Source organism: Medicago truncatula, chromosome 1 (assembly GCF_003473485.1).
Source record: "Medicago truncatula cultivar Jemalong A17 chromosome 1, MtrunA17r5.0-ANR, whole genome shotgun sequence".
Taxonomy (NCBI): domain Eukaryota; kingdom Viridiplantae; phylum Streptophyta; class Magnoliopsida; order Fabales; family Fabaceae; genus Medicago; species Medicago truncatula.
In genome coordinates, this window is record NC_053042.1 from 20,995,062 (window position 1) to 21,021,249 (window position 26,188).

Genomic DNA, 26,188 nt, shown 5'->3' on the forward strand with positions numbered 1-26,188 from the left:
AGAGATAAGGTGAAAAAGAGGAAGAGGAAAGCTCACATTTTTATTGAGGTCCATAGGGAGGGCCTTGGAGGTTGAAGTGTTGCATCATGTTCCGAAGCATTTGGTTATTTTCTTCGGATATGCGGTTGCCCCTTAGGACATCATTTCTTAGCCTGGATAATTCAACACCTTGCCTTTGTTGTTCGGTGCTTATCCTTTGTACCTCGGTTTGCATCCATGCCCATCTTTCATTGTTATCGTTATGGTCATGGGGCTCCTCTTCATGGTGCATGTGTGCACCGTCTTCGTCACCTTGATTATGCTCTTCATGAACCTGTAATTCATCACCAACATACAACAAATTTTCCTCCACCTCGGGGTTAGTCTGAGATGGGTTAGGAAGTAGAAACAAAAGGGGTATGCGAAGTTGAAGTGCATAAGTCATGGGTGGGTGAATCTTAATGAAGTTCATAGCAACAAGGTTTTCAATATTAAGCCTATTCTTGCCCTCAATTGGATTTATCCCATCTTCCTCACCCACTCCAAACTTCCTAGCGATGAAGGTAATGATACCACCGACTACTATCTCAGCTCTATTATCAGGTCTAGCTCCAATGGAGGAAAGGTAATTAAGTAGGTAGAAACAGGTATTAACGGGATTGTTACTAAGCATTGCCCAAAGCATAAAAATTTCATCCGTCCTAGTTGTTCCTACCTCTTTTCTACCCCAAATGGTACAAGCCATGACTCTCTTGAGGTATCTAAGTACTGGGTTGTGAATGTTACTAGCCTTATTGTTGCGAGGATTATATTGCCTTAACCCGGTAATGCGTTTCCAAAAGAGAGCGGGGTCATAGTTTTCCGACTTTAAATTTGGATTCCAAGAGTCATGGATGAACCCCGCATTTGCGAAGTCCATCTCTAAACAGAAATTTTCAAGAGACATCTCATAATCCATATTCAAAAGTCGGAAAGAGACTCTATGGTCGGGGTTGTCAAAATTCACTTTATCCTTCGTAAATTCAATAGAACTTAAGAATTCATAAGTGAAATTTTCGAAACCTTTCATAGGTCTAAGCATATCAACCCATCCTAAATTTCCTAGTAAGCTAAACACATTATCCCTTAGTCCTAGCACACTCAAAGTATAAGGATCTGGATATCGACAAGGATGCAAAGGTTTAGAGAGAAGAATTTTATACATGTCCCTTTGCTTGGTGTCCTTGAAGATTATGCCATGATTCTTGGCTTGCGTTTTTTTCTTTGATTGTGGTCCTCCGGAAGAGCTTGCTCCACCTTTCCTAGATGCCATTAATCCGTAACCTTGGTTGACCTTTTGTGTTTTGGGTGAAGGTTGGGTTTTGGGAAATGTTTTTGGTGGAAAAGGTTGGTTGGGTGATGGGGTTGGGGTTTGAGTAAGTGTTAGGAGTTGGGTTGGGTGAATTGGTGAAGAATTTGTGGGTTTTTAGGTAGGTGAATGGGGGCTACGAATTTGATGATATTTGGTAGGGATGGAGGAAAGTTGTTTTTGAGTGAAGGGTTATGATTGAAATGGGGATTGTGGTTGATTGGGTGAAGAAATTTTGTGAAATGGTGAGGTTTTGGGGGAGATATGGAGGTTTGAAATTTTATGGTTATGGAGGTTTTTGAGAGAAGTTTGAATGGAGGGAGAAGTTTGTGGTGGAGAATGAGGGAAGAAGAAGATGAAAGGTGAGGTTCATCTTTACCTGGACTCGGGCACGGCCGTGCCAACCTTAGCACGGGCCGTGCCAACTTTCTGGATGTGGGCTAGTTTTTTGGAAGGCAAGGTCTGGCACGGCCGTGCCAGTGTGAGCACGGGCCGTGCCAAGGTTCTGGATGAATTGGCTTCAAAATTTCTCCGTTTTCTCGAATCATACTCGGACAATTACCTACAAAAACAATTAAAAACAAGCAAAACAAAACAAAAGCGGTTAAATGCGTGGGTTGCCTCCCACGAAGCGCTTCTTTATAGTCATTAGCTTGACGTTATAAGAAAGTGTCCTTAGAAGGGATCGAAGAGGTCATATTGTGTAGATGACGTTAATGAGCGTTCTTGCACATCATGACCTTTAATTACGTTACACGAATAGAGAGCGGGACCTTTCATATAATTCTCCAACTCAAACCCTATCAGCTCATCACTCACTTGAAAAACAATCCTACCATTCTGAACATCTACTATAGCACCCGCAGTGGCGAGAAAGGGTCGTCCTAAAATTATAGGGCACTCATTGTCCTCATCTATGTCAAGCACCATGAAATCAGTTGGGATGTCTATGCCTTCTATTTTAACTAGGATGTCTTCGACATATCCGACAGGTTGGATATCAGAACGATCGGCTAACTTCAATGTTGTTTCGGTAGGCTTTAACTCTCCTATCCCCAGCCTTTTAAAGAGGGGTAAGGGCAACAGACTAACACTAGCTCCTAAATCACATAAGGCTCGGTTTAAGGTTTCACTCCCTATCATACAAGGGATGGCAAAACTTCCTGGATCTCTAAGCTTTGTAGGTGGCTTCTTGATGATTGCACTATTTTCCCTTGTCAAAGCTATTGTTTCATTATGATCTATAGCTTTTTTCTTTGAAAATATTTCTTTTAAAAACTTGGCGTATAGAGGCATACGAGACAAAGCTTCAGCATAGGGAATCTTAATGCAGATCTTTTGAAGTATGTTTAAAAATTTAGCGAATTGAACCTCCAATTTAATGGTTTAAGGGTTTTGTTCGTATCAAGCGGTTTCTCACTTTCTATCACACCTTTCTTACTTAGACACCTAACACTCTCCCTCTTGACACTTTTGGCTTTATTAACGGTCTCTTCTAGCTTACTACACCCAAGAAAAATAGCGTTGACATGGGCTTTGGGGTTTGTTTCAGGTTGACCAGGAAAGACTCCTGGTGTTGAAGAAGAGGTGGCCACTTGTTGGGCCACTTGGGAGATTTGGGTCTCAAGCATTTTGGTGTGTGTGGCGATAGAATCAACCTTGGTATTGAGTTTGGAGAGAGAGTCGTTCAGAAATCCTGTTTGGTTTTTCAATTCTTGAAGATTTTTATTTTGATTAGCAATGCAATTTTCCAATAAAATCTCCAAACTTGATTTGTGAGCCGCCCTCTGGTTGTTTGTATAGCCAGGTGGTGCAGCTTGTCCATAGGAACCTTGAGGATTTTTGTAAAAATTTTGATTTGGCCTCATTCCTCGGTTGTATTGAGCGTAATTCAGTTGCTCAATATTGGCAGCACTACCTAACTGACAATCAACACCTATATGACCGGATATACCACAGACTTCACAAGGAGGGGATGCAGAAGAAGGTGTGACAGCATTAACATTAAGTTTTTCAAACTTTTGGGTTAATGCCTCAACCTTAGCAGCAAGGTGGTTATATTCAGAGACTTCGTATATACCTGCCTCTTTCTTAGAGGGAGTAGGAGTGGTGATGGCTCTCTCGTTGGTCCATTGGTAGTGATTCTGAGCCATGTCTTCAATCAAAGCGTAAGCCTCCACATAGTTTTTGTTCATTAGAGCTCCACCTGCAGCTGCATCAACAGACATCTTAGTGGTATATGACAAGCCATTATAAAACGTGTGGACTATAAGCCACTTCTCTAGGCCATGGTGGGGACCAAGTCTAAGCATTTCCTTGAAACGCTCCCACGCCTCATAGAGAGATTCCCCATCTTTTTGATTGAAACGAGTAATTTGATCTCTAAGTTTAGCGGTTTTAGATGGGGGGAAAAATCGGGCAAGGAAGCTCGCCTCATATCGCCCCATGAAGTGATGGAACCGACTTCTAGGGAATGGAACCAAGCGCTAGCTCTATCCCTTAAGGAAAAGGGAAAGAGATGAAGTCTTACGGCTTCTTGGTTCTCTTTTATGGTGCCACTGAGCCTTAGGAAGGAAGAAATATGGAGATTTGGATCCTCAGTGGGTGATCCAGAAAACTGATTTTGCTGCACCAAATTGAGTAGTGCAGGCTTGATTTCGAAGTTATTACCCGCAACCGTTGGGTACACGATAATAGCTTGTGGCTCTTCCGTTGAAAGAGTAGCATACTCTTTGAGAGTGCGTTCAGCCATAGCAATATTATTTTGTGCCTCTCTCTTTTTCTTATGCAAAAACCTTTCGATCTCAGGAATAAATTCTCCAAGACTTTTACTTCTTCGCATAAGAAACCAAGAACCCAAGAAGTTAGTGGTAATACGAAAGAAAGAAGTAGAAGAAAAGAGGAAGAGAAGAGAGTTCTAATCACAAAGAAATAGTTAATCAAATTAGTTTACTCCCCGGCAGCGGCGCCAAAAACTTGATGAGATAAAACCGCAAGTGCACGGTCTTACCGAAGTAGTATAAAAGAGTATCGTTCCGACAGGGAGTAGTTCAATTTAATTAACCTTTATAGATGATTAGAAGAGAAGAGAATTGTAAGTTGGGGGTTTTCAAACGGTTGAAAATTAATATAATAAAAGGAGCCTTGGGATCGTTGGTTTCATCTAAATAAAATGTCCTTCTCAAACCAAAACTATAAGCTTATAATGTTATGTTAGACCTAATTTCTCAGTTTCTCTTATGTTCCTCTAGCAACCAAGCCTGTTTCGCTGACTTGACTACTATAAGATTTTGGTTCCTCTAACAACCAAGCCTATTTCGCTGACTTGATTGTTATTAGTTCCCTTGAAGATCGAAACTATATGTCTCAAAGATTGCAAAGCCTATTTCGCTGACTTTGCAATCCTTGTCTGAATTCACTTGTTCGAATATCAAAGCTCCACTTTCGTTTTATGAATTGATATTTGGAATAATGGATAAACAATTATTAAACCCTCCACTTTCGTTTCCACAGTTTGAAAATGGTTGATCCATGTTAAGACGGTGAATTCAGATAAGAAATTAGGGTTACATAAGATTAAGGCTTAGAGCTTGGTTTGGTTAGGATTATGTCATTTAGACTTATCCAACAATCCCAAGACAAGGAGAAGTCTACTCACTCATGTTCATCGTAGACATGGGGGAGAAGAGAGAAAGCATAAAAGTAAATGACAAGAAAGTAAAGGAAAAGAAAAGAACTTTAATTAGAAAAGCAATTGTCACTTATTGTATTCCAAGTAAAGATGATTATTTGTGATGGATGGCTACTCTATTTATAGCATTCAATCGACTTAAAATCTAAGCTATTACATTTGGGCTAAAAATAGAGTAGCTTAGAATCTAAGCAAAAGCAGCAAAAGGCACTCTGGAGGGTGGCACGGCCGTGCCAAGGCTAGCACGGGCCGTGCCAAGCTTCTGACTTGCGGGAGACATATTTTTGTCTCTCAATCTTCATATTTTTGCATCCAATCGGCTCCAAGTCCCTTTCTTTTGCTCCAAGATTCAATCCATCCAATATTCTTTCCTGAAATATAATAAAATGCAATTTAAAGTAAACTATCCTAAAAAGGAAATAATACTAATATAAAATCAAATAAAATCTAAATAAAACTAAACTAAAAAGCATATTAAAATAGTCAATAAATGACTCATCAGGTTCTAAGCTTGGTTTCAATCCCAGAATTCATCCTAAACATATACTAAGGTTATAGGACGGTTTATACATCAATCTAACACAATTTTACCGTTTGATCATCAATTTTTAGGGTTTTGACCTAATTCCAAAACTTTTCTAAATCAATCCTAACTTGGTCGATTAATCATCAGAATTACAACAATTAACATTACTGAATTATTAGTCTCACCCTTACCTTGTATGAAGTAAATCGCAGCACTCTAAGGTGATTCTCCCTTCTCTTGGCTTTTTCTCCCTTTTCTCCAAAAACGTACGTACAACAATGTTTTTCTAAAACTAGGTCTATCACTTTTATATCTCCTCTTAATTACTTCTCACTTTCTCCCCCAAAACTATCTAAAATATCAAAACAGCCCTCAACTAAATATTTTTATTTTCTTATCAAATCTTATTTTATTCAACAATAAAATAAGCCTCATAATCTTATCAAAACACATCAAATTATCCAAATCAACTTAAATCATCTTAATTCTATAAAACTCACATATATATTATAAAAATATAATATAATTGCATAAACTCGATTAAATAATTAATTAAACGAAAGTGGGCGTTACAGCTCATGCCCTGGAACCCCTTGTCGTTCCATTGTTGAGGGCTAATGCACTGTGAATGCTTTATCCATTCAAACTATTGAGAGCTCATGCCCTGTGAATGCTTTAACCATTCAAACTGTTGAGGGTTCGTGCCCTGGAATGCTTTGTCATTCAAACGCGTTAAATGGTACCACATGCATGTGCATTGTCGCATTTTGTTGTTGAGTCAATGTGGTGTTGTCATGTCATTGCATAAATCGTTGTGGTTGTTTGAAATTGCCAAATGTTGATAATGTTGTTGATCATGAAATATATAAGTATATTGAAATATTGATGTTATTTAGCGTGTTAGATTAAATTGATGAATTATATATCTATTATTGTTGTTTATGAATCTCATCCCTTCTGCTTGAAAATGTTGCCCTTCGTATGGGTAACTTGCAGGTGATGAAGAGTAGTAGAAGTGGTGGCTCTAGTGTCTTAGGGCTCTGATACGTGACGGGATGGGAAATTGTTATTATGTTTTCATTCCTTATGTATCAATTTTGGAACATGTTGTTGGAACCTTTAATTGTTGTTGAACAAAACGTTGATGACTATTTATGTTGAGGCCTTTGTGCCAGAATTTATCGTTGGTTAATTAATGTTAAGTGATTGAAAAATATTCCGCTGCAAAGTATTGGTTTAACTATCAAGTTGATTTTAATAAATAGCATTTTATTCTATTCAAGAAATTTTGAAAAGAAGTGTGACATTCTCGTTTGTTGTTGAACTCTGATTTATTTTATTGAATATTTAGCTGTTGGGATAACGGGGTGTTACACTCAGCACTACTACAATAATGACATTTAGCAATACTTGAAAATTGTAACTAAATCAAGAAAATTGTTACTAATTAAATTTTGCAACACTCGAACAATTGTTAGATAAAGTCCATGTTACTAAAGAGTTTTAGTTACATTTTATAGTATTATCTGTAACAATTAAAAAGTGTCTCAAATGTTACATTATCGTAACACTTTTTGTATCACTAGTAACAATGAAAAAGTTTTACATTTATAATTTTTGAGAAGTTGTAAAAAGTGTCCCAAAATTGTCTAGATTAAATTTTTTTGAATCTACCAAATTTGTCTTCGCTTAAACTTCATTCATATTTGAATTAACCAATATTAGATACAAGTTTTAGTAACAAGTTTGAATTACATACTCTAGAATTTCCCCCTTCACTGTTCTAATTCTTGCATAATGAAAATGAAATATGCAACACAATTAGAACTATGCAACAAAATTTGAATGTCATACTAGAAGGATTACAAGTTTTCATCCAATGTAACATGTACTCTATAAAATATCCCACTGCATTGTTCCTATTCATCCAACCATATTATCAGCCTTCCATTTTGTTTTCTGCTTGATTCTTTTTGTTCCAAGTTGTTGACACTCTACAAATTTATTTTCCTTCTCTTTCTTCATCAAATCTTGCATCCTTTTACAATATTCAACTTTTTGTCCTGCCAAAATAAACAATATAATGCATGCTAGCTGATATCAAAAGTTCTTAAGCATATCAGTTCTTAAACAATATAATGCAATCCAACAAAACAAGGATGAATGCCCAATTTTTCATAGCCATGCAGTAATCCACAAGAAACTTTAAAAACCAAAAATGCATAATTCCATATCGTATATATTATTAACCATTGCTAAAACAAGTCAATAGCAAGGAACTCCAATGCAACCAATAACATCTATATGATTGTGAATTTCCAAATCAAAAGAAGCCTCAAGAAAACTAGAGCACAGTCAAATGAATGCATTTCAGATAGCTCAATTAAAAAATCTAAGTAACACATAAACAGAGGCAGAACACGGCTAAAACAAAATTCGAATGACTCTGAAACTCAAGCAAAAGGAGGAATCACAGTAATTCATCAAACAATGTTCAGAAATTAGACCTTATAATATAAAGCATTCCACCAATCACAGGGTCAGCCTATTCAATCAAACACACCAAAAGAATAAGCAAAGATAATTCATAAAATAAGAATATTATTAGAAATTGAGTTCAATAACACAAAATCAATTAAATTTAGGATAAACATAGTACCTTTTTTCTTAAGTTTCTCATGTTTTGCCTTGCGCTTAGCTGCTTTATCCAAATAATGTTGTTTATCCTGATTAAATAATATAATCAATTTTAAAAGACAAATCTTACTTAAGTTGATCATATTGCATTGCATGTGTTGTTATATACTAGAGGACTTACTTCATTACTCATGGAGTTCCATGCTTTAATAGCCATTTTATTAACACCAGAATTTTGATCTACTTCTTTAAAAAAAATTCCAAACTTATCCCTGAAATATACATTTTTAACTTAATAATAAATAACGCAAAACTAAAAAATATATTAAACAAAGAAGATTTACCATAAGAGAGAAAAAGAACTCGGCGGATTCTCAAGCATATCATGATCCTTCTCAACTTTGATATTTTTGACCTTGTGTTCTTTTGACTTGCTATATAATTTTAAAATGAAAATTAATGTCTTTCCTAAAATTTTCAACTATAAAGTAAAAAAAGTAATTATGTGAAGTGAACTTACCTCTTTGTGTGTTTCTTCGGCTTAACTTCAATTAGATTGTCCGAAGTTAGAATATCTACAATATGCAAAAAAAAAATTACAACAGTAGAGATGATGTGTCTCACTTTTCATCCATAACGTATTAATACAATCACAAACAACCTTTAAGCAAAGATAAGAAAGGTAGAACAATCCTCAAGAGTATAAAGAGCATGTGAGTGAGTACAATAAAAATATGGTTCTGTTCTGCTGAATTGAGTGTGTGTTGACATAGAGATGACGAAGAGAAAACACATAACAACCGTATTTGATTATTATTATTGTTGTCGTAGAGTTTTAAAAATATGGTTCTATTCTACACTTCTTCTACATAATCAAACTAAATTATTTTCTGCATAATTAAACAACCAAATATTTAAAAAGTATAAGCGAGTACCAGTTAATTTCTTTTGTATATACTGATCAACGACTTCCTCTTGGTCAACTGATTTTGGTGCTAGATGAGGGCTGGAGGCAATTTTCTCTTGGTCACCAAACACTTCAAACATGGAGCCCCATGAGACCTTACGCTTATTTCCTATGATGTGTGGTTTCTCCTGTTGCACTTCAAGGACTTCAGGCTTTGAGCCACTTGGACATAGTCCCCTAGGCTTCTGTGTGTGTTTCTTCGGTTTCATTTCAGTGAGGTTGTCCACGGGTTGAATTTCTACAATAAGCAAAAAAACATTAAAAAAATATGTTAGTGATTTAACAAAGTGAAACGATGCACTATGAAAACTAGTTTGAATTACCTATAAGCATAAAACTGTGGTATTTAGGAGCATATAATAAATAAATAAATAAATAAAACATAAGTATTTAGTGAGTGGCATATCTCTCAATTGGATCCATACAACGGTAATGTAATGGTCCGACAATCCTAGCTTCATGTGCTAGATGTATAGACAGGTGTATCATTAGAACAAAAAAAGATGGAGGAAAAATCCTTTCTAATTCACATAGAATTAATGCAATTTCAGCATCCAAACATTGAAACTCTTCAACTTTGACAACTTTAGAGCATACAACATTGAAGAATGAGCTTAACTTGATGAGAACTCTAGCGACTTCTTTTGGAAAAGCACTTCACACTGCTACTTTGAGCAAATCTTGCATCAATATATGGTAGTCATGACTCATAAGACCATGAATTTTATGTTGTTCAAGTTGAACACATCTGGAAATATTGGAACCATAATTTTCTCGAACCTTCACTTCTTTCAAAACACCACAAAATATATCCTTTTCTTTTGATGAAATTGTAAATTGTGAAGGTGGCAGTAATATCTTATTTGGCCCTATGTTTATAGGATGAATTTCTTTCCTTATTCCCATCCTCACCAAATCAAGGCGAGCTTTGAGATGGTCCTTTGACTTTCCCTCTATATTCAATAGCGTTCCAACTACAATTTCACATATATTCTTTTCTATATGCATCACATCAAGATTGTGACGCTGCACATTAGCTTGTCTCGCCTCGCGAGTGAGCAATCTTCATCGCTCGCCTCGCGAGCAAAACCACTCGCCATAGTGAGTAAGTGAGTGAGAGATCGTGATTTTCAAATTGTTGTTATAAGACGTAAGTTGGATAGTTTTGAGTGTCTGAATGTTTTTAGAGAGGACTGTGACAATTTTCAGATTAAAAAGATGATTAGGGAGCTTAAAAATGAAGATTTAGTGAGAAAAATGTCAAAACGTCCGAGAGCACCATTTTTCTTGCTCGCCATAGCGAGTAACTCCTTTCTTGAGTTCGCCATAGCGAGCAGATGTTCTCGCGAGGCGAGTTTCTCAATACCTGAAGCCGTTTCTATGTATTTGAATACTGTTGGTTGGATTTTGTGTAGGACAAATAATTATGAATAATTGTGTTATTCTACCGGAGCTGTTGAATTAAGTATGATGAATTGTTGATTGCTGTTATGTATATTTATATTTAAATAAATTATACAAGTTGTTGAATTTCATTTCAAAGGTTGATGTATCATTATATGACTATGTTGTGGTATAAGTCATATTCATATATATATGCATTGTCGAGTAGTAGTTGTCGTCGATCGAGCTGTCGTTGTGTTGTAGTTGAGTTGTATGTTGATATACACAAGTGGAGTTCATTGCATAATCATAAACTGTTGAGGGCTCATGCCCTGGAACGCCTTGTCGTTCAATTGTTGAGGGGTTATGCCCTGTGAATGCTTTAACCATTCAAACTGTTGAGGACCCATGCCCTGTGAATGCTTTAACCATTCAAACTGTTGAGGGTTCATTCCCTGAAATGCTTTGTCATTCAAACACGTTAAATGGTACCACATGCATGTGCATTGTCGCATTTTGTTGTTGAGTCAATGTGGTGTTGTCATGTCATTGCATAAATCGTTGTGGTTGTTTGAAATTGTCAAATGTTGATAATGTTGTTGATCATGAAATATATAAGTATATTGAAGTATTGATGTTATTTAGGGTGTTAGATTAAATTGATGAATTATATATCTATTATTGTTGTTTGTGAATCTCACCCCTTCTGCTTGAAAATGTTGCCCTTCGTATGGGTAACTTGCAGGTGATGAAGAGTAGTAGAAGTGGTGGCTCAAGTGTCTTAGGGCTCTGATACGTAACGGGATGGGAAATTGTTATTATGTTTTCATTCCTTATGTATCAATTTTGGAACATGTTGTTGGAACCTTTAATTGTTGTTGAACAAAACGTTGATGACTATTTATGCTGAGGCCTTTGTGCCAGAATTTATCGTTGGTTAATTAATGTTAAGTGATTGAAAAATATTCCGCTGCAAAGTATTGATTTAACTATCAAGTTGATTTTAATAAATAGCATTTTATTCTATTCAAAAAATTTTGAAAAGCAGTGTGACATTTCCGTTTATTGTTGAACTCTGATTTATTTTATTGAATATTTAGCTGTTGGGATAACATGGTGTACACTCAGGGTCCATTTCAATGATTTCTTTTTTATCAAATATGATTTTCTTTCTTTTCACTATGTATCTCTCTTCGACTTTTTTTAAGAGTATATTGCAAAGTACTTTTAAAATCTCCAAATAGTTGTTTTTACACAAAGTTCCTGATATTGTAAATTAAAAATCAACTATTATGCATCCAAAGAAAACAAAAGAAAAGAAAAACCCAAATCATAATATTGTTACACAAGAAGTAAAGTGGTAAATAAACATACCTTATCTTCGAACATGTTGTATATTGTATTGTTTAGGTTTCCCTTCCAATGCCATTCGGAATCATTTTTTGCAATTTTAACTTTTTGAAGAATTGGTGTACTTGTGTCTCCGACAGAAAAAATCTTCATGCGAGGACATTCCCCCACAATTACTTTCTCCAACAACGGAAACTTCATGGAACACTTACTAGAGCAAAACTTGATGAGACTTGGCAAACATTCCAACATCAAACTTTGTAAACTAATAAAAGCAATGTTAACATTTTCTACTCCATTAACTACTTCTTCAAGTGAATCACAACCTTTTATCTTCAGCACAGTGAGCTTGTCCAAACTGCGTGCAGTAAGAGTTGAGATCAAATATTTTAGCCCATTGCATTCTGTTATCTCTAACTTTGTGAGATGATTAAGGGTGACAGAGGAAGGCATCAAACTTGTTAGACTAGAACAACTAAGAACCCGTAAGACTTCAAGGAACTCAAGAACTGGGTCAATTTGAGATCCTTCCTCACATATATGTTGAAGTTTAGGTAATTGATTCAATAACAGACTTTTGATATGTGGATGAGTCTTCTTCTCACTTATTTTTCCTTTATCTTGGAATATCTTCTTGAAGCAACTCCACTCAACAAATAGTGACTCAAGAGTATGCACATTTTCAAGAAACCAATAAGGAAATCTAGCCTCTTCAATGTTATAGCTACTCAAGCCAATACATGTCATTTTGCAAAAGAGGGCACTTGAGTTTTGGGTTTGCAATATCATGTCAGCATCCGCCTGTACCATCCTCAACATCTCCAAGTTTGAAATCACCTAAAATATATTTAAACAATAATTAGTATAGACTAAAATTTGTCTTTTTAATTTTTGCCAATACCTCTGTACTTTTTCCTCAAGAAATTGTCAAATACTTTTACACGCCATCTAATTCAATTGTAAAAGCTGAATGAATCAGAATTATTGAAAAGAATAACACTAATTCCTTACTGTAGAGAAAAACAAAAAACAAGTCCTACATTTATTATATTGATATGCATACCTCTTCAGCAATGAAAAGTGGTTGTTGCTTTAAAACAGAGTGTTTGTCATCTTGAAAATTGGAGCTTCTTGTAGAATGAGTTCTAAACAAATTCAACTTTGTACATTTGAAAACATCAACTTTCCTCAAAGATGGACATAGCAGAGTGTGATTTCCAGCATAGAAACCATTGAGTTTATGTAAGTCCCAAAGCAATAAAGTACTTAATTGATTAAATTCAAATACCGGAGCTGCATTCACACTAGATTCTTTCTCCTCTGCAACAATTTCCTTCATGTTTAAACAATATTTTATACTAAGTTCCTTGAGATGTGAGCAACGAGTGGCTACGGAGAATGGTAATGAATACTCCAAGCTTGCACAACTTAGTACTCGAACATTTATTAGATTTTGAAAACTAAGAATTCCTTCCGGATCTCCACTCCATATCTTTTTCAAATTCCACAATCCATCTATAGTAACTTCTTTCAAATGTGTTGTAACCTCTTCACTGTTATTTTCATTGAAAGTCAATTCAAATATCTCTTCAACTAAAGCACAATTTGTAACCTCCAACTTCTCAAGCTCATTATATGTATTTTGCATTGAAGAAGGAAAAACCACCACAATTTTCTTACAATTGTTCACTTCCAACATCTTCGATGTTTCAAATTGGTAATGCCATATTGTCTTCAAGCTGTCCATATCCTTCAATATGATTTTCTCTAATTTCAAAAAATGAACCTAAATCATGAATAACCACCATCAGTATAAATAATTATTTAAAGGAGAAAACTTAGGTACAATTCCTTAGGTGTATTTTTAGTTAATAACCATACGAAAAGCACCTAAGGAATTGTACCTAAGTTTTCTCCTTATTTAAATTACAATTTTAAAAAATTGAATGTTTTCAATAATAGAATTACCCATACCTCTTTTACTGCATTATTTCTATCTTCTTTAGTTATTATATCCTCCATGATAGGACAATTACTTATTTCAAGATGTTTGAGGTTCATAAAACTTTCAACCAAAGAAGAGGAGAATAAATACTTCAATCCAACACAATTATCCACAATCAAGCTAGTCAAGTTGCACATTGATTGATGATTGTCATCCCAAATTTTATTCAAATTGAGAAGTGATCTCAATTTAAGGGTAAGCAAATTAGGAAACTCAACCTACATAAAAACAAATTAACAGAAATCATTACTCTTATAATATGAAAAATTGAAACAACGTATAACTAATAGTATAATTAAAAAGTAAAAACTATGAAACAGTATGAAGTCTATTTAAATATATTTTTTAAGAATAAAAAGTAACTTATAACTAATTAGTATACTTAAAAAATTTTAAATGACTTTTATTATCACATCTGTTGTAGTTTTGTGGAACAAAAATAAGCATTATAGTGTTTTGAACAGAAAATATTAATCTTGTTCATTTACTCAAAAAAAAAAATCTTCACTAAACGTACCAGTTTATTCATGAATCAACCTGTTTGTACATATCACAAAATTAAAAATTATATCATTTGTATCTAAAGAAGCTAAAAACAAAATAGCATACCTGAGCATTGAAAAATGGTGTAGTAAAAGCATAAGGCTCTACACCTTGAAACTTTTCCTTACTTCTAAGATGCGTCAAATAATCAGAGGCAAAATTATCAAGTGTCTCCAAATGTTCTAAAGTCAAAGAACGCAATTGAAGAAACTCAATTTTTTCATCAGTGATATCATTATTAGCACTTGAATTGTTGTCTCTGAACACTATCTCCTTCGTAGAATTGCACTCACAAACTTCAATCTTACAAAGGTGAGAAAGTCGTTTAACCATTGTAAAGGACAAAAGATACTTTAAGTGGACGCAATTTTTCACTTTGATAACACTGAGACTTCCAAAAGAAGCAACTGAAGGTTGACCATGACATATATGCTCCAAGTTTCTAAGATTAAGAAGTACTAGTGTTTCCAAGATGGGAAAGGACGCATGGATTTGATTTCTCTCTTTATTGTCAACAATGTGATTCAAGTTAGTATTATTTTGGACGTGGAGATGTTTCAGCAATGTAAATCCTTCTCTATTTAGGTTAGGAAGCACATTTTGAATTCCATCTACATCATCCAAATACAAATTCTCAACACCTTTAATCAATGCTTTAATTCCATGCTCCAAATGTATGTTTGTACCAAGTTTGAGCATCAATGTTTTTAAGGTTCCATCCTTGATGTCAGACCAGTCCCATACATCTCCAATAGCTATTTTATATCTTTCCAGCTTCTCAAACACCAATTGCAAGTCCCTTGGCAACATCCAAGTCTCACGAATTTGTAATTCTAGAGCTATCAATTTGGGTAGTTTTTGAAGCTCGGCAAGACTAGCATTTTCATTATGAACCGTTGAACTCACATCTTCCCAATTAATAGAGGTATTACCCATGTACAACTCCTCCAATTTAGTCAAGCTTGATATGATGTTGGGTGGGACTACCTCTATTCCTGAATGGCTCAAGTCAAGCATTCTCAATCGAATCAATCTCCCTATTTCTCTTGGCAACTTGATCATTGAAGATTTCCAAAGGCAAAGAATTTCTAAATTTTGCAAAGCTTCTAGTGCATCCATATTTTCCAAAACGCATCGATACAAACACAATGTTTGAAGGTCTGTTAATAACCGAAACGATGTGGGTAATGATAACATGTTCAAGCGTGTTAAATCTAGCACTCTAAGGCTTCTCATACCCTCAAAAAAAGTATCAGGGATTTCTAAAGAACGGTTCACATTGGAAAACACAAAAAACTTAATGTTTGGACAATAAATCGTTTGAGGAAGCTCGTGCATATGCCATCTATCTAGAACGATCTGCCTGCACCTTTTTAGAAAATCATTGAATGGGCATTCAACATCAGATTGTTTTCTTAGAAGTACAAGTTTGTCCCTACATGCTATGGAAATAGCAAAATCACGAACAAAGTCATGCATTTGGATCTTTCCGTCTGTTTTAACTTCAAGCAAAAGACAAGCCGCCTCCAAAGATTTGATTATTGTGTAAAGTCTGTTTCTTGCATCATCTATGGCATTAAAATGCTTCAATATGACCAACCCTATTGCAACTTTGAGATAGTACTCTATATCATCGAGCACTACTGCAAAAAGCAAGAAGAGATCCCTCATTTCATCATTCTCCAATGAGTTGTAACTCAATTCCAAAGCAAAATAAGTTCCCCGGTCCATCTCTGTATGATCAGTACTTTGTAATTTCCTTAATGCATCTTTCCAATATTGGACATCCCTCTTATTTTTCATTGCACACGCTACTGTCACTACCCTAAGAGGCAAACCTGCACATTTTATGGCCACTTGAAATGGTAGATCTTTCAAATTGCTATCTTTAACCACATCCCCTGCCATAAATTGGAACAAGCTCCATGTCTCGTTTTCACTCATAAGTTTAACTTTGAAAGTGTAATCCTTTGGAACATCCATTTGCAACAACACTTCTTGATTTCTGCATGTCATCAACAATTTGCAACCATTATGTTCATTACCAAATGGAATCCCTACTTCTTTCAAATCAAGTATGGTCCATATGTTATCTAGAATGATAAGGATGCTTTTCTCCATCTTGATTCTTTGTCTTAGGCGTTGTGCTCTGCCAACAATAGTCTCCTCTTCAAATCGCATACTCAAGAAATCTGCAATCTCCCCTTGAATTCTTTTAATGTCTGGATTTTTAGAAACTTCTGTCTTAACCACTTTATCGAACAATTTATGTTCCTTGGCTATTAGAGCAACTTTCTCCACCAGAGTGGTCTTGCCCACCCCACCCAACCCATAGACCCCAATGTTGCGTGAAGTGGAATCTTTTAATGCCTTCACAATGTCCTCCTTAAGCAACTCCCTTGTGTCATACTTTTCACCATCTCTTGTTGAGGAGGAGGCTACTACATCTAGAGGGGGAAAGTAACCAACTTGATCAAAAATCCCTTTTCCTTGAACTTGAACAACATCTTTTGCAATTTTTGTGGCTTTCCTACTTAGTTGATGACGTAAAATCAAGTTGGGGAACAACAATGTTGAGCACCTGACATTGGCACGAAGAGGATCGTTTTGAAGCCCATTTGCCATTTGAATGACCCCGTTCACTTTCTCCAACCAATTCAGAACATCTTTTTCAATTTCTTTACCATTTCCCCTTTCTTTTTCAACCGAATGGATCATTCTTTCTCTTGCAGCCTCAAGGTCTTCAACATGATCCTTTAACGTCTTGAAGTTACCTTTGTAGAATATCAAGTAACTTGCTTGACGTCCAATAGGCACAACGGTATATTCTGCTATTTTTGCAACAACAGAAATTAAAATTTCCATTGATTTTCGTTTCTTCTCCTCTTCCTTGAGACTTGAGTCAAAATCTGAAAGTGAAAGTAAAAGATACTATTTATGGATGAGGGCAAAAGAAACAAGGGCAACACAACATTTGGAAATGTGAGGACATTAACACACTATTCTTATTTTCGAAGGAGAACTGCTATTATTAAATAAAACATGTGCTTTGGTTAGAATTAGAAAAATGTAATTGAATAAAATCCAATAATAAAGGTAGATTGGGAAAACTGAATTTCATTACAATCATGTGTAACCGATCAAAAATTTAAGACGGACTACGATCTACGTGACTTTCCATAGACACGTAAGAAGTTAACGAATGTTGCATAATATTCGGTATAAAAAAACTAGTTACAAATATTTTAGGGATGAAAACAAATTAAATTGATTCAGGGGTCAATTGGTTTCTGATCAAAGGTTTAAGACAAACTTTTGTGAGGCCATTAAATGTCGAACCGTGTTTGCAATATTGTAACTGGATAAGATTTAAGATTGTGGCGTCTCATCTCTTCTATGTCCAAGACTGCCAGAGGAAGTGATTGTTTTGTTGGATGCTAGGATACAAAAATTGGCTTGATGCCCCTAAGCATTGTAGTTGTTATATGGTTTTAGTGTAGATGATTTATTTGGTTTATCTTTTAATTTTATGTCCTTCTCAGGAATGGGAAATGCCCTTACACTACACGATAAATTTGTGTAATGGCTCTTTCGATATATGAATGAAGTTCTCTTTTTTCGGTCAAAAAAAATTGATTCAGGGGTGTTTGTTTCAAGTTTATTAGATTTATTCGTAGGGATAAATTTTTCTAGGAATATAAAGATGAAAGTTTTATTTTATAAAAATGATGTTTGGTTAATAATATAATATTCCCGGGAACTTCTATATAATATGGAGGTTAATAGGTAGTTAAACTTAAAATTATTTTCATCTTCATGGGAACTTTATTCCCACAATTTTTTTTGGGAATGTTATTTCATACCCAGGAACATTTTATATCTAGGAATAAAATTTAATAAACTTGCAACAAACATAGGAATGCATATTTCCATCATTCTATTTCGAGGAATTTACAAAGATAACTTGAAACAAATACACCCTTCAGCGTCCAATAGAAAAATTCAATCATTTTCGTGGAATTCAAAACATATTTAATCCTAAAACAAATTATAATTGATAACTTGAGTTGAGTATATTACATTTAACCAGAAATAAATTTAAGGTATAAATGAACAACATGTAAAATAAAAAACAACATCATGTTAGGAGAGTTGGCAGCATGATTATCTCAAGGAAAAGAATTGTGTTTGATTCATTGAGCCACCGATTTGAGATGCAGTCTAGCTCTAGTAAAAAATGAAATTTCAGATGAATTCTTGTTGACTCGAGGATTAGTTTCATTGCGGACCCAAAGGGTCAAAACCATGGGCATACCTTGGTGTATCTAGATATTGTGGTCAAAGATCCTAATTACGGGGATGAGAAAAAAACAAAAAAGTCTTGAGTTTAAACTTGGGTTTGAGCGTGCAACAATGTTAAAATTCTGTGGTGAGTTTGTTATCAATCAGTAGCATTAAAATTCTTTGCATTAAAACTTTTAGGGAGAGCTTGCTGACAATTTGAATCTCACTGGATTCGAAAGATTAATCTCCACAGTTTTTCTTTAAAAGAAAGAATCTCCACAGTTGTATGTGGAGGTTACTAGGTTGTTAATTTGTTATAATTTTAAACAAATAGATTATGTTTATGTTTGGCCACTAAACGGTTTATGATTGATAGCATCAAAACTCTATATATCTAAATCTAGAATTAAGCAAAGTTTTAATTTATCTGTTTGGTGTTCTAATCCTTTGACTTGTCTTCAAAGTGGTTATTACTTTGTAATGGGATTGAGTACCCTTTATACTTTCATTAATTCATTTGCTTATTAAAAACAAATTAAATTACTAAAAAGAAAGATCCTTTTGATAATTTTTTATTGAAGAGCATGAACCTCTTACCTGCTAGATTATGAATCAACGGAACAACAGGTGCTATTAATGATGTAATCTACAAGACTGATGCTAATTGGCTTCAAAAGATGAAGAAACTAAATGATCTGCAAACAACAACAAAATATAAAACAAACTTCAATCTCAAACTGCAAAATTTTACTATCTATTAGTTAATGTGTACCTACCTCTAACCACTCTCAAGAAACTCTAATCCTTGAAATGAACAGAGTGAGTAGTACAACAAATTAAAAATGCAAAAAATATATGAGATAACTTTCCATCACTATTTTTGAGTTTTGTGTTTTGGTTTTGGTATTTTTTTTTCGTTTTTTTGAGATAGGAATGCCAAAATAACAAAAATCTGAAAGACAAGAGATAAATAAGAAGAGATTAATTAGACTCAAATCTGAAAGACAATCAACAAAGCTCTTTTTTGGTTGTTTGACTTTAAAAGCAATAAACTCTGAGGAAACTATGTTTCAGAACAGAAACTTAATAAACTCTGCACGTCATGCACATTTGGTAATTGGTAGTGGAACATATAATAATTCAAATCTACGTAAAAATATATTAATGAAACTATAATAATTCAAATCAACAAAGCTCTTTCTTGTTTGACTTTAAAAGCAGTGGAACTACTATATTGTATTTTTTTATTTTTTTCTTAATTAATGATGTGGTCCTTAAGTTATTTGTTGGTTATATTTTAATTCCATAATTTATTAACGTTACAATTTGGTCCCTTTAAACTATCTTCCATCAACTAAATAAATCCCCACCGTCACTCAAAACCGTTAACCTAATGTCTAAGGTAGATACACGTTGCAAGTTGTCACGTCACCGTTCACATGTGCCTATTTAACGTTTTACCAAAAGACTGACGGTGAGGATTTATTTGGCTAACAGATACTAACTTAAGGGACCAAATTGTAACGTTAATAACTTATGCGACCAAAATGTAACCAACAAATAACTTAAGGGACCAAATCATTAATTAAGTTTTTTTTTTGTTTTTGAGAGAAACTGCTATATCGTATCTATCGTCTTCATATAACATGATGCACATTTTTAAATAAATATAATATTAATATTAATTCATACATTCCAATGAAAATTAATAAATTGATTTAGACGGTGGGAATATTTACTTCCCCAATGAAGTCTACGGAAAAATAATACTTAAATCAATTTTCTTGGCGGAATCCTGAACTTTAATTCAATTATTTTTTTAAATAACCACAAGTCCACAACAACCTCTTTCTCATTCACATAATCTCAAGTTTTTTATTTTAATTATTCTTTCACCAGCAACTTCTAACCGAGAAAGTCTTGAATTTTCTACGGTGTTAACTCTCTGGTTGGCGGTAGAATCTCTCACCTTTACGAAGTTTGGCTCTATATAACTTGGGGGAGGTTTCAAAATCCTCATCAGTCTACCTGATGCTGGACTGTTTGGCTCGAAAGAGACGTTATACTTATTGCTGTAGCAAGGAGTTCTTGGTTCTTGGATCCATTCCGTGTTGACGGTTTGTCCTTACACACTGTATGTTAGACATTCACTAGTGTTTTTTTTTTTTTGTATCATCCGATTGGATTGACATACACTTTGTGTGGATTGATTGAGTTAGGTTAATGTCCCCTCAGTTCTTTTTTGTATTTATTTTTTGCTTTTTTAATAATATATATGAGCACTCGATATAGACCGGAATTGCAAGACATTCCAACTTTTGGATTGCTTTCTATTCATTTCTTATGTAACTGGACTCTTGCCTTATAAAATAAAAAAAATAAAAAACTCTCCGGTTCTTAAGGAAAATAGGTCATGATAATTCAGAGTTCGGTCGAGAGGTAAGCAAAGCCTAACAAAAGATGTTTCCATGAATTGAATTCGAATTCTTCAAAATAATTCGTCACATAAGGAGCTCATTATCCACTTAACCACAATCACTTTGTTCGAGAAAACCTTGAATGATCACAAACATTTGAGTACACATATATAAAAATAGATATCTTTTAATTGTTTTTAAAAGAAGTACATTTATTTTCTCTCTCTAACATTTCGTAAGTGTGCAAGTGAAATGAATACAAATGGTGTAGGGGAAATCTCTACAGGGGTCTGAATCAGTGGCGGAGCCATGAAATTTATGGAGCCCGGGCAAAAAATTAATCGTAAATTCACATGTGACATAATATATAAACAGTCATAAATCGATTTTTTTTTTAATTTTTATTATTTTACCTAAAAAAATCAAAATAAAAGAGGTTTATCATTTTATCAACAAAAGTACAATTTAATATAGGGTTATTAATTGAAATTGACCACGTAATATACGTGAAGTCTGAAAATTGACCTGTAATTAAATAACATGTATTCCGACCATGTAATTTGAAATTTTTATTATTTATAACCTGTAATATACGCGAAGTCCAAAAAAGCAACTGAGAGATAGAATTTTTTCATGATTTCCCAGCGGCGAGTTAAGAACGTTAAAATATGGCTTTAACAAAAAAAATTATAAATTTTCGACAAACGACAAATTAATTATGAATTTTTAAAGTGTCAAAAGCTCAAAAAACAAAACAACAGAAATCTCGATCTATAAATCAAATTTTGAACTCATTATTTGCAAAGACATCTATAAAAATACATAAAAGGGATTTGTAAAGTTTCATAGCATTTCGAAGTCGTTTAAATTTATTTTGATTTTTCAACTGAAACGTGCAAAATTGAAATTTTGTTCCGCGTAAGCGTATACTCACAAGTCAAATTTAGTTCCCTAATTTTGTAAGCATGACTAGAACATGATAAGAAACCTTCACAATGAAATTTTGTAAATTTTAAACGATATACAAATTAATTATAAATTGTTTAAGACATTCATAAGAGAGATGAAACTGTCAATAGTGTGCTAAATAAAATTTCAAGACCTATTTACATGTGACAATTTTCAGATTGCCCAAATTTTTCTTTTTGTAAATGTGTTAATGGGCTTTTGGGTTGAGTCTAATGTGCAAAAATTATCGATCGAGCCCGGACGATCGCTCGGGGTCGCCACACGGTAGAACCGCCCATGGTCTGAATCCTTTCCGGAGTTACACGAGATGATGAGAGTCCAGTTAAATCTTATCCATTAAAAAATATTGTAAGTGGAAATTTTAAATGTTGAAAATGTGTGTGTGTGTGTGTGAGAGAGAGAGAGAGAGAGAGAGAGAGAGTATTTAATGGTGTGGATCGTCACCGGAGGGATTTCCATTTGAGAAAATTGGATCCTGTCAAGTTTATTTGTCTATGGGTGTGTTTGGTTCAACTTTCGATATAATTTATTATGACAGAATTGATTATGACAGAACTGATTTTGAGAGAATTGATTAAACAATGCAGAATGGATCCTGTCAAGTTTATTTGTCTATGGGTGTGTTTATACAATAATGCAGAATTGATTAAACAAACTAAATGTTGTTCGGATAGTTTTTTTTATCAAAATTGTTTTTGAATATATAATTACTAAAATGGACATAGTTAAATTCAAGTAAATGTGCATAGTTGAATGTATATGTAGATCAATACTAAATATAGCTATATTATTTAATTTAAATAAATACATTTTCTATATATTAATTTAAAACATAATAAATACGATCATTAAACTAATTTTTTTTACAAAATATTTGTTCATATATTTTATATTTTTTGATAAAATATATTTAAGTTAAATAATACTAGAGTTAGTAGTCAAAAATGATAAAATATAGCGTAAAAGAAAGGTGAAAACAAAAATACAGTAAATCTGAATGGGGACGCCGTAAAGGAAAATCCAAAATTTGGTAACTCATGACCATAAACACTTTTTCGGGGCTAATTTGGTTCGTTAAGTTTCCTAAATAAATTTGGTTCATCAAATTAATTACAACGCAAAAAGAAGGAGAATTGATAAAAGACAATAAAGGTAATAGGTTGTAATAATCAAAATATAAAAGTTAATGTAGAATTTGTTCTATGAAAACCAAAAATTAGGAATTGTAGCTTTAATTAGAATTGCTTTTGGAGGATAGAATCAATTCTAAAAAGCCAAACCAAACAACATTGAAAACTCAATTTCCACTTTCGAGATTTGTAGAAGTACTTCTTGTTGTTGAAAAGCCAAAACAAACAGACATTATGTCTCCCATGAGTTATCAATCTTACCATTGAGTGGAAAAAAGTGAGATGAGCTTTTAATATAAAAAAAAATTGGAGTAAAAAAACTTAATGGTGAGATTGGTATCACATGAAAAACATATTATGAAATGATAGAAATGGAGTATGAATCTTAGTCAAGTGTTAGAAATGGAGTACAATCATCATATATATGCTTGTACGATACAATTGAAATGTACTATACAAAGATGAAGCTAGGAATTACTTGTACGGCAAGTAATTACTCTTTAGTCTTATTCTTCTCTTTTAAGTGAATCTAAGCATGTGTGTACGTTTAACATGAATTGCCAGCTTATTAATCAAAAACAATGCTGCTAGAATTTTTGGTACTATGATTATGATTTCTACTACCGTATTCCATGCATAATTTGCTGATGTATATAATTTTTAATGAACATCAACATTTTGTATTCGGTGTCATTGCGCTTACATTTCAATAGATATTCAATTTGGAAATAGACAATATTTTTCATGTTTCGATTTGCAATAAAAAAATACGGATTGAGATACGCTTATTTTGAGAAAACTCATATACAGGTAATAGGTTATTTAATAAAACAGATTAATATAAAGACATACATATTTAAAGATTTTATTTTTTACACAGTTTTCATAATATTCACAACCACTATTGTGAACTATATATGACCCGTGCGACATCACAGGTAAGAGATCTAGTTGTGTAATACCCCCCACAAGTTGGAGGGTGATATTGTGAACTATATATATATATATATATATATATATATATATATATATCAAGTTAGAGGACATCTTATAATGAGAGATGAGAGGATTGATTAATAACCATTAGATATTAATTAACGGTTGAGATTAAGTTGCTCATTAAAAACTATAGTGTACTGGATCCTTTTTGTATCAAAGAACTTTCATCTTCCTTGCTCACTTTTTTCTTCCGTCTCTGCAACTATCTTCCTAAATTGTCAATTAGTTTTTCTATTGTTATTTGTTGAAAATTTACCAATCTTTCTATGCATCAAACACCCATCAATTCATTTAATTGTTCTACAGTTGAATTGGCAAAATCAATCTGATATAAGATTAATCGTAATAAAAAATCATCCTTTTCATTCTATTTGAAAAATTCTAATTCATCATGGTTACATTACCAGAAAAATGGTGGCTGTATAGAAAATCTGCGACGAGAAGAAAATATTAATATTTGAATCTCGTTTCCGAGAAGCTGAGAAGATCTACGACGACTCCGGTGTTCGTCGTTGGTGTTCCTATCTGTCGGAGTTCGTCATCGGAGTTCCTGTTCGCCGGAGAAAGATTTATTTCATGGTTGTGATTGATTTTGGATGAGCTTTGATGTTCTTGAATCTTTTAACAGTACATTTTATATTGGATCTGGGTTTACGTTCTTCAAAACTATAGATTTTTTTCTTAATTTATTTAATTACATAAAAATTTGACGATCTGCATAACAAATTGGATTCTGTTGAGTTAGACATGGATTCACACTTGAACACCACAAATTTTTCTTTAATTTATTGAAGATGAGTAGACACACGTTTAAGAATGGAATGAAATTAAGGGAAAATAATCAAGCATGGCAGTCACTAAAATAAGAGTTTTGATATTAGTCATTGATTTAGATCCAAGGGCTATTATTTACTCCTCTCATCCTCTCATTTAAAAAGCTCTCACACTTGCTATGCCCTATATATATATATATATATATATATATATATATGGGATTTGCTAGAACACACCCACTACTTTTTACGTGGGAGTGTTTTAACAAGTTATAACTAAAAAGTTATTAAACACACCTTACTGTGTATGTTGCTATAACACACCTTGTATAGAAAATAAGTGGGTGTGTTCTAGCAAATCCTATAGGCACTTTGGTTATCACAATAAATCACAGAAATATTGGAGCATTTGATTTGTAAATCATTAAGAACATAGAGGATCCACTGTAATTGTAACGCCCCGGATTTTCATCCAAGACATTTATTAAAATTATTCATTTCTTTAGAAAACTAGTTACAAACCCGTGCTTCGCACGGGTTGAATAACGTATTTTTTAAAAATTTAGTTCCGAAGGAGAAATCTTATAAATTACGAAAAATTGTTGTCCTTTATGAATGTGAAAATCAAAACTGCGTAAACCAAAATTTTACAACACAGTGCCTAAAACACTACATAAAAAATAATATAACAACTATTGTAATCTCTTATTCCTTAAAGTTAACCCGAACGCAAAATTTTGCCCTAGATTTAACCTAACTTCTTTGCTTAATTTTACAGTATTAACCCTATTTAATTTAATCAAAATGTTAACGTTAATTGTTAGGGAAATCAAAATAAACAAATCGCTCCTAATTTATCTCCTTAATTTTACTAAAAAAATTATATTAACCCTAGATTTAATTTATGCAAAATGTTATCTCTTATTTTTAAATGTTAACCCGTTACGCAATATTTAACCCTAGATTTAACCTAATTTTTTCATGTGACTTTACTATATTAACCCTAGATTTAATTTATGCAAAATGTCATCTCTTATTTCTAAATGTTAATCTTTGATGCAATATTAACCCTAGATTTAACATATTTTTTCGCGAGACTTTACTATATTAACCCTAGATTTAATTTATGCAAAATGTCATCTCTAATTTTAACCTAATTTTTCCCTCCACACTTTTGCATTTAATGT

At 33.5% G+C, this 26,188-nt stretch overlaps 1 protein-coding gene and 1 non-coding gene across 2 annotated transcripts; one reads left to right on the plus strand and one right to left on the minus strand.

Moving 5' to 3' along the window:
• The first annotated feature begins 3,610 nt into the window (after positions 1-3,610).
• On the plus strand, positions 3,611-3,717 carry LOC120577960 (small nucleolar RNA R71). The gene has a single exon (XR_005643936.1). It is a non-coding gene; the product is annotated as a small nucleolar RNA R71 (small nucleolar RNA).
• A 5,511-nt stretch (positions 3,718-9,228) lies between these two features.
• Positions 9,229-19,803, minus strand: LOC25480126 (probable disease resistance protein At4g27220). Its single transcript, XM_039835070.1, has 7 exons — positions 19,490-19,803; positions 19,311-19,408; positions 14,496-17,338; positions 13,856-14,104; positions 12,945-13,667; positions 11,906-12,718; positions 9,229-9,386 (listed from the first exon to the last, which is right to left on the minus strand). Exons 3-7 carry the CDS (start codon positions 17,292-17,294, stop codon positions 9,354-9,356), a joined length of 4,617 nt encoding a protein of 1,538 aa, XP_039691004.1. The 5' UTR covers positions 17,295-17,338; positions 19,311-19,408; positions 19,490-19,803; the 3' UTR covers positions 9,229-9,353.
• Positions 19,804-26,188: the final 6,385 nt, after the last annotated feature.

What these genes read in the sequence shown, in the direction of transcription:
- LOC25480126 (XM_039835070.1), bottom strand. Translation starts at nt 17,294, where the DNA reads ATGGAAATTTTAATTTCTGTTGTTGCAAAAATAGCAGAATATACCGTT. An exon ending in CACCATTTTTCAATGCTCAG is followed by an intron (nt 14,105 to 14,495) that starts GTATGCTATTTT and finishes GTTTTTATGTAG; the next exon opens with GTTGAGTTTCCTAATTTGCT. An exon ending in GAAATAATGCAGTAAAAGAG is followed by an intron (nt 13,668 to 13,855) that starts GTATGGGTAATT and finishes TTCATGATTTAG; the next exon opens with GTTCATTTTTTGAAATTAGA.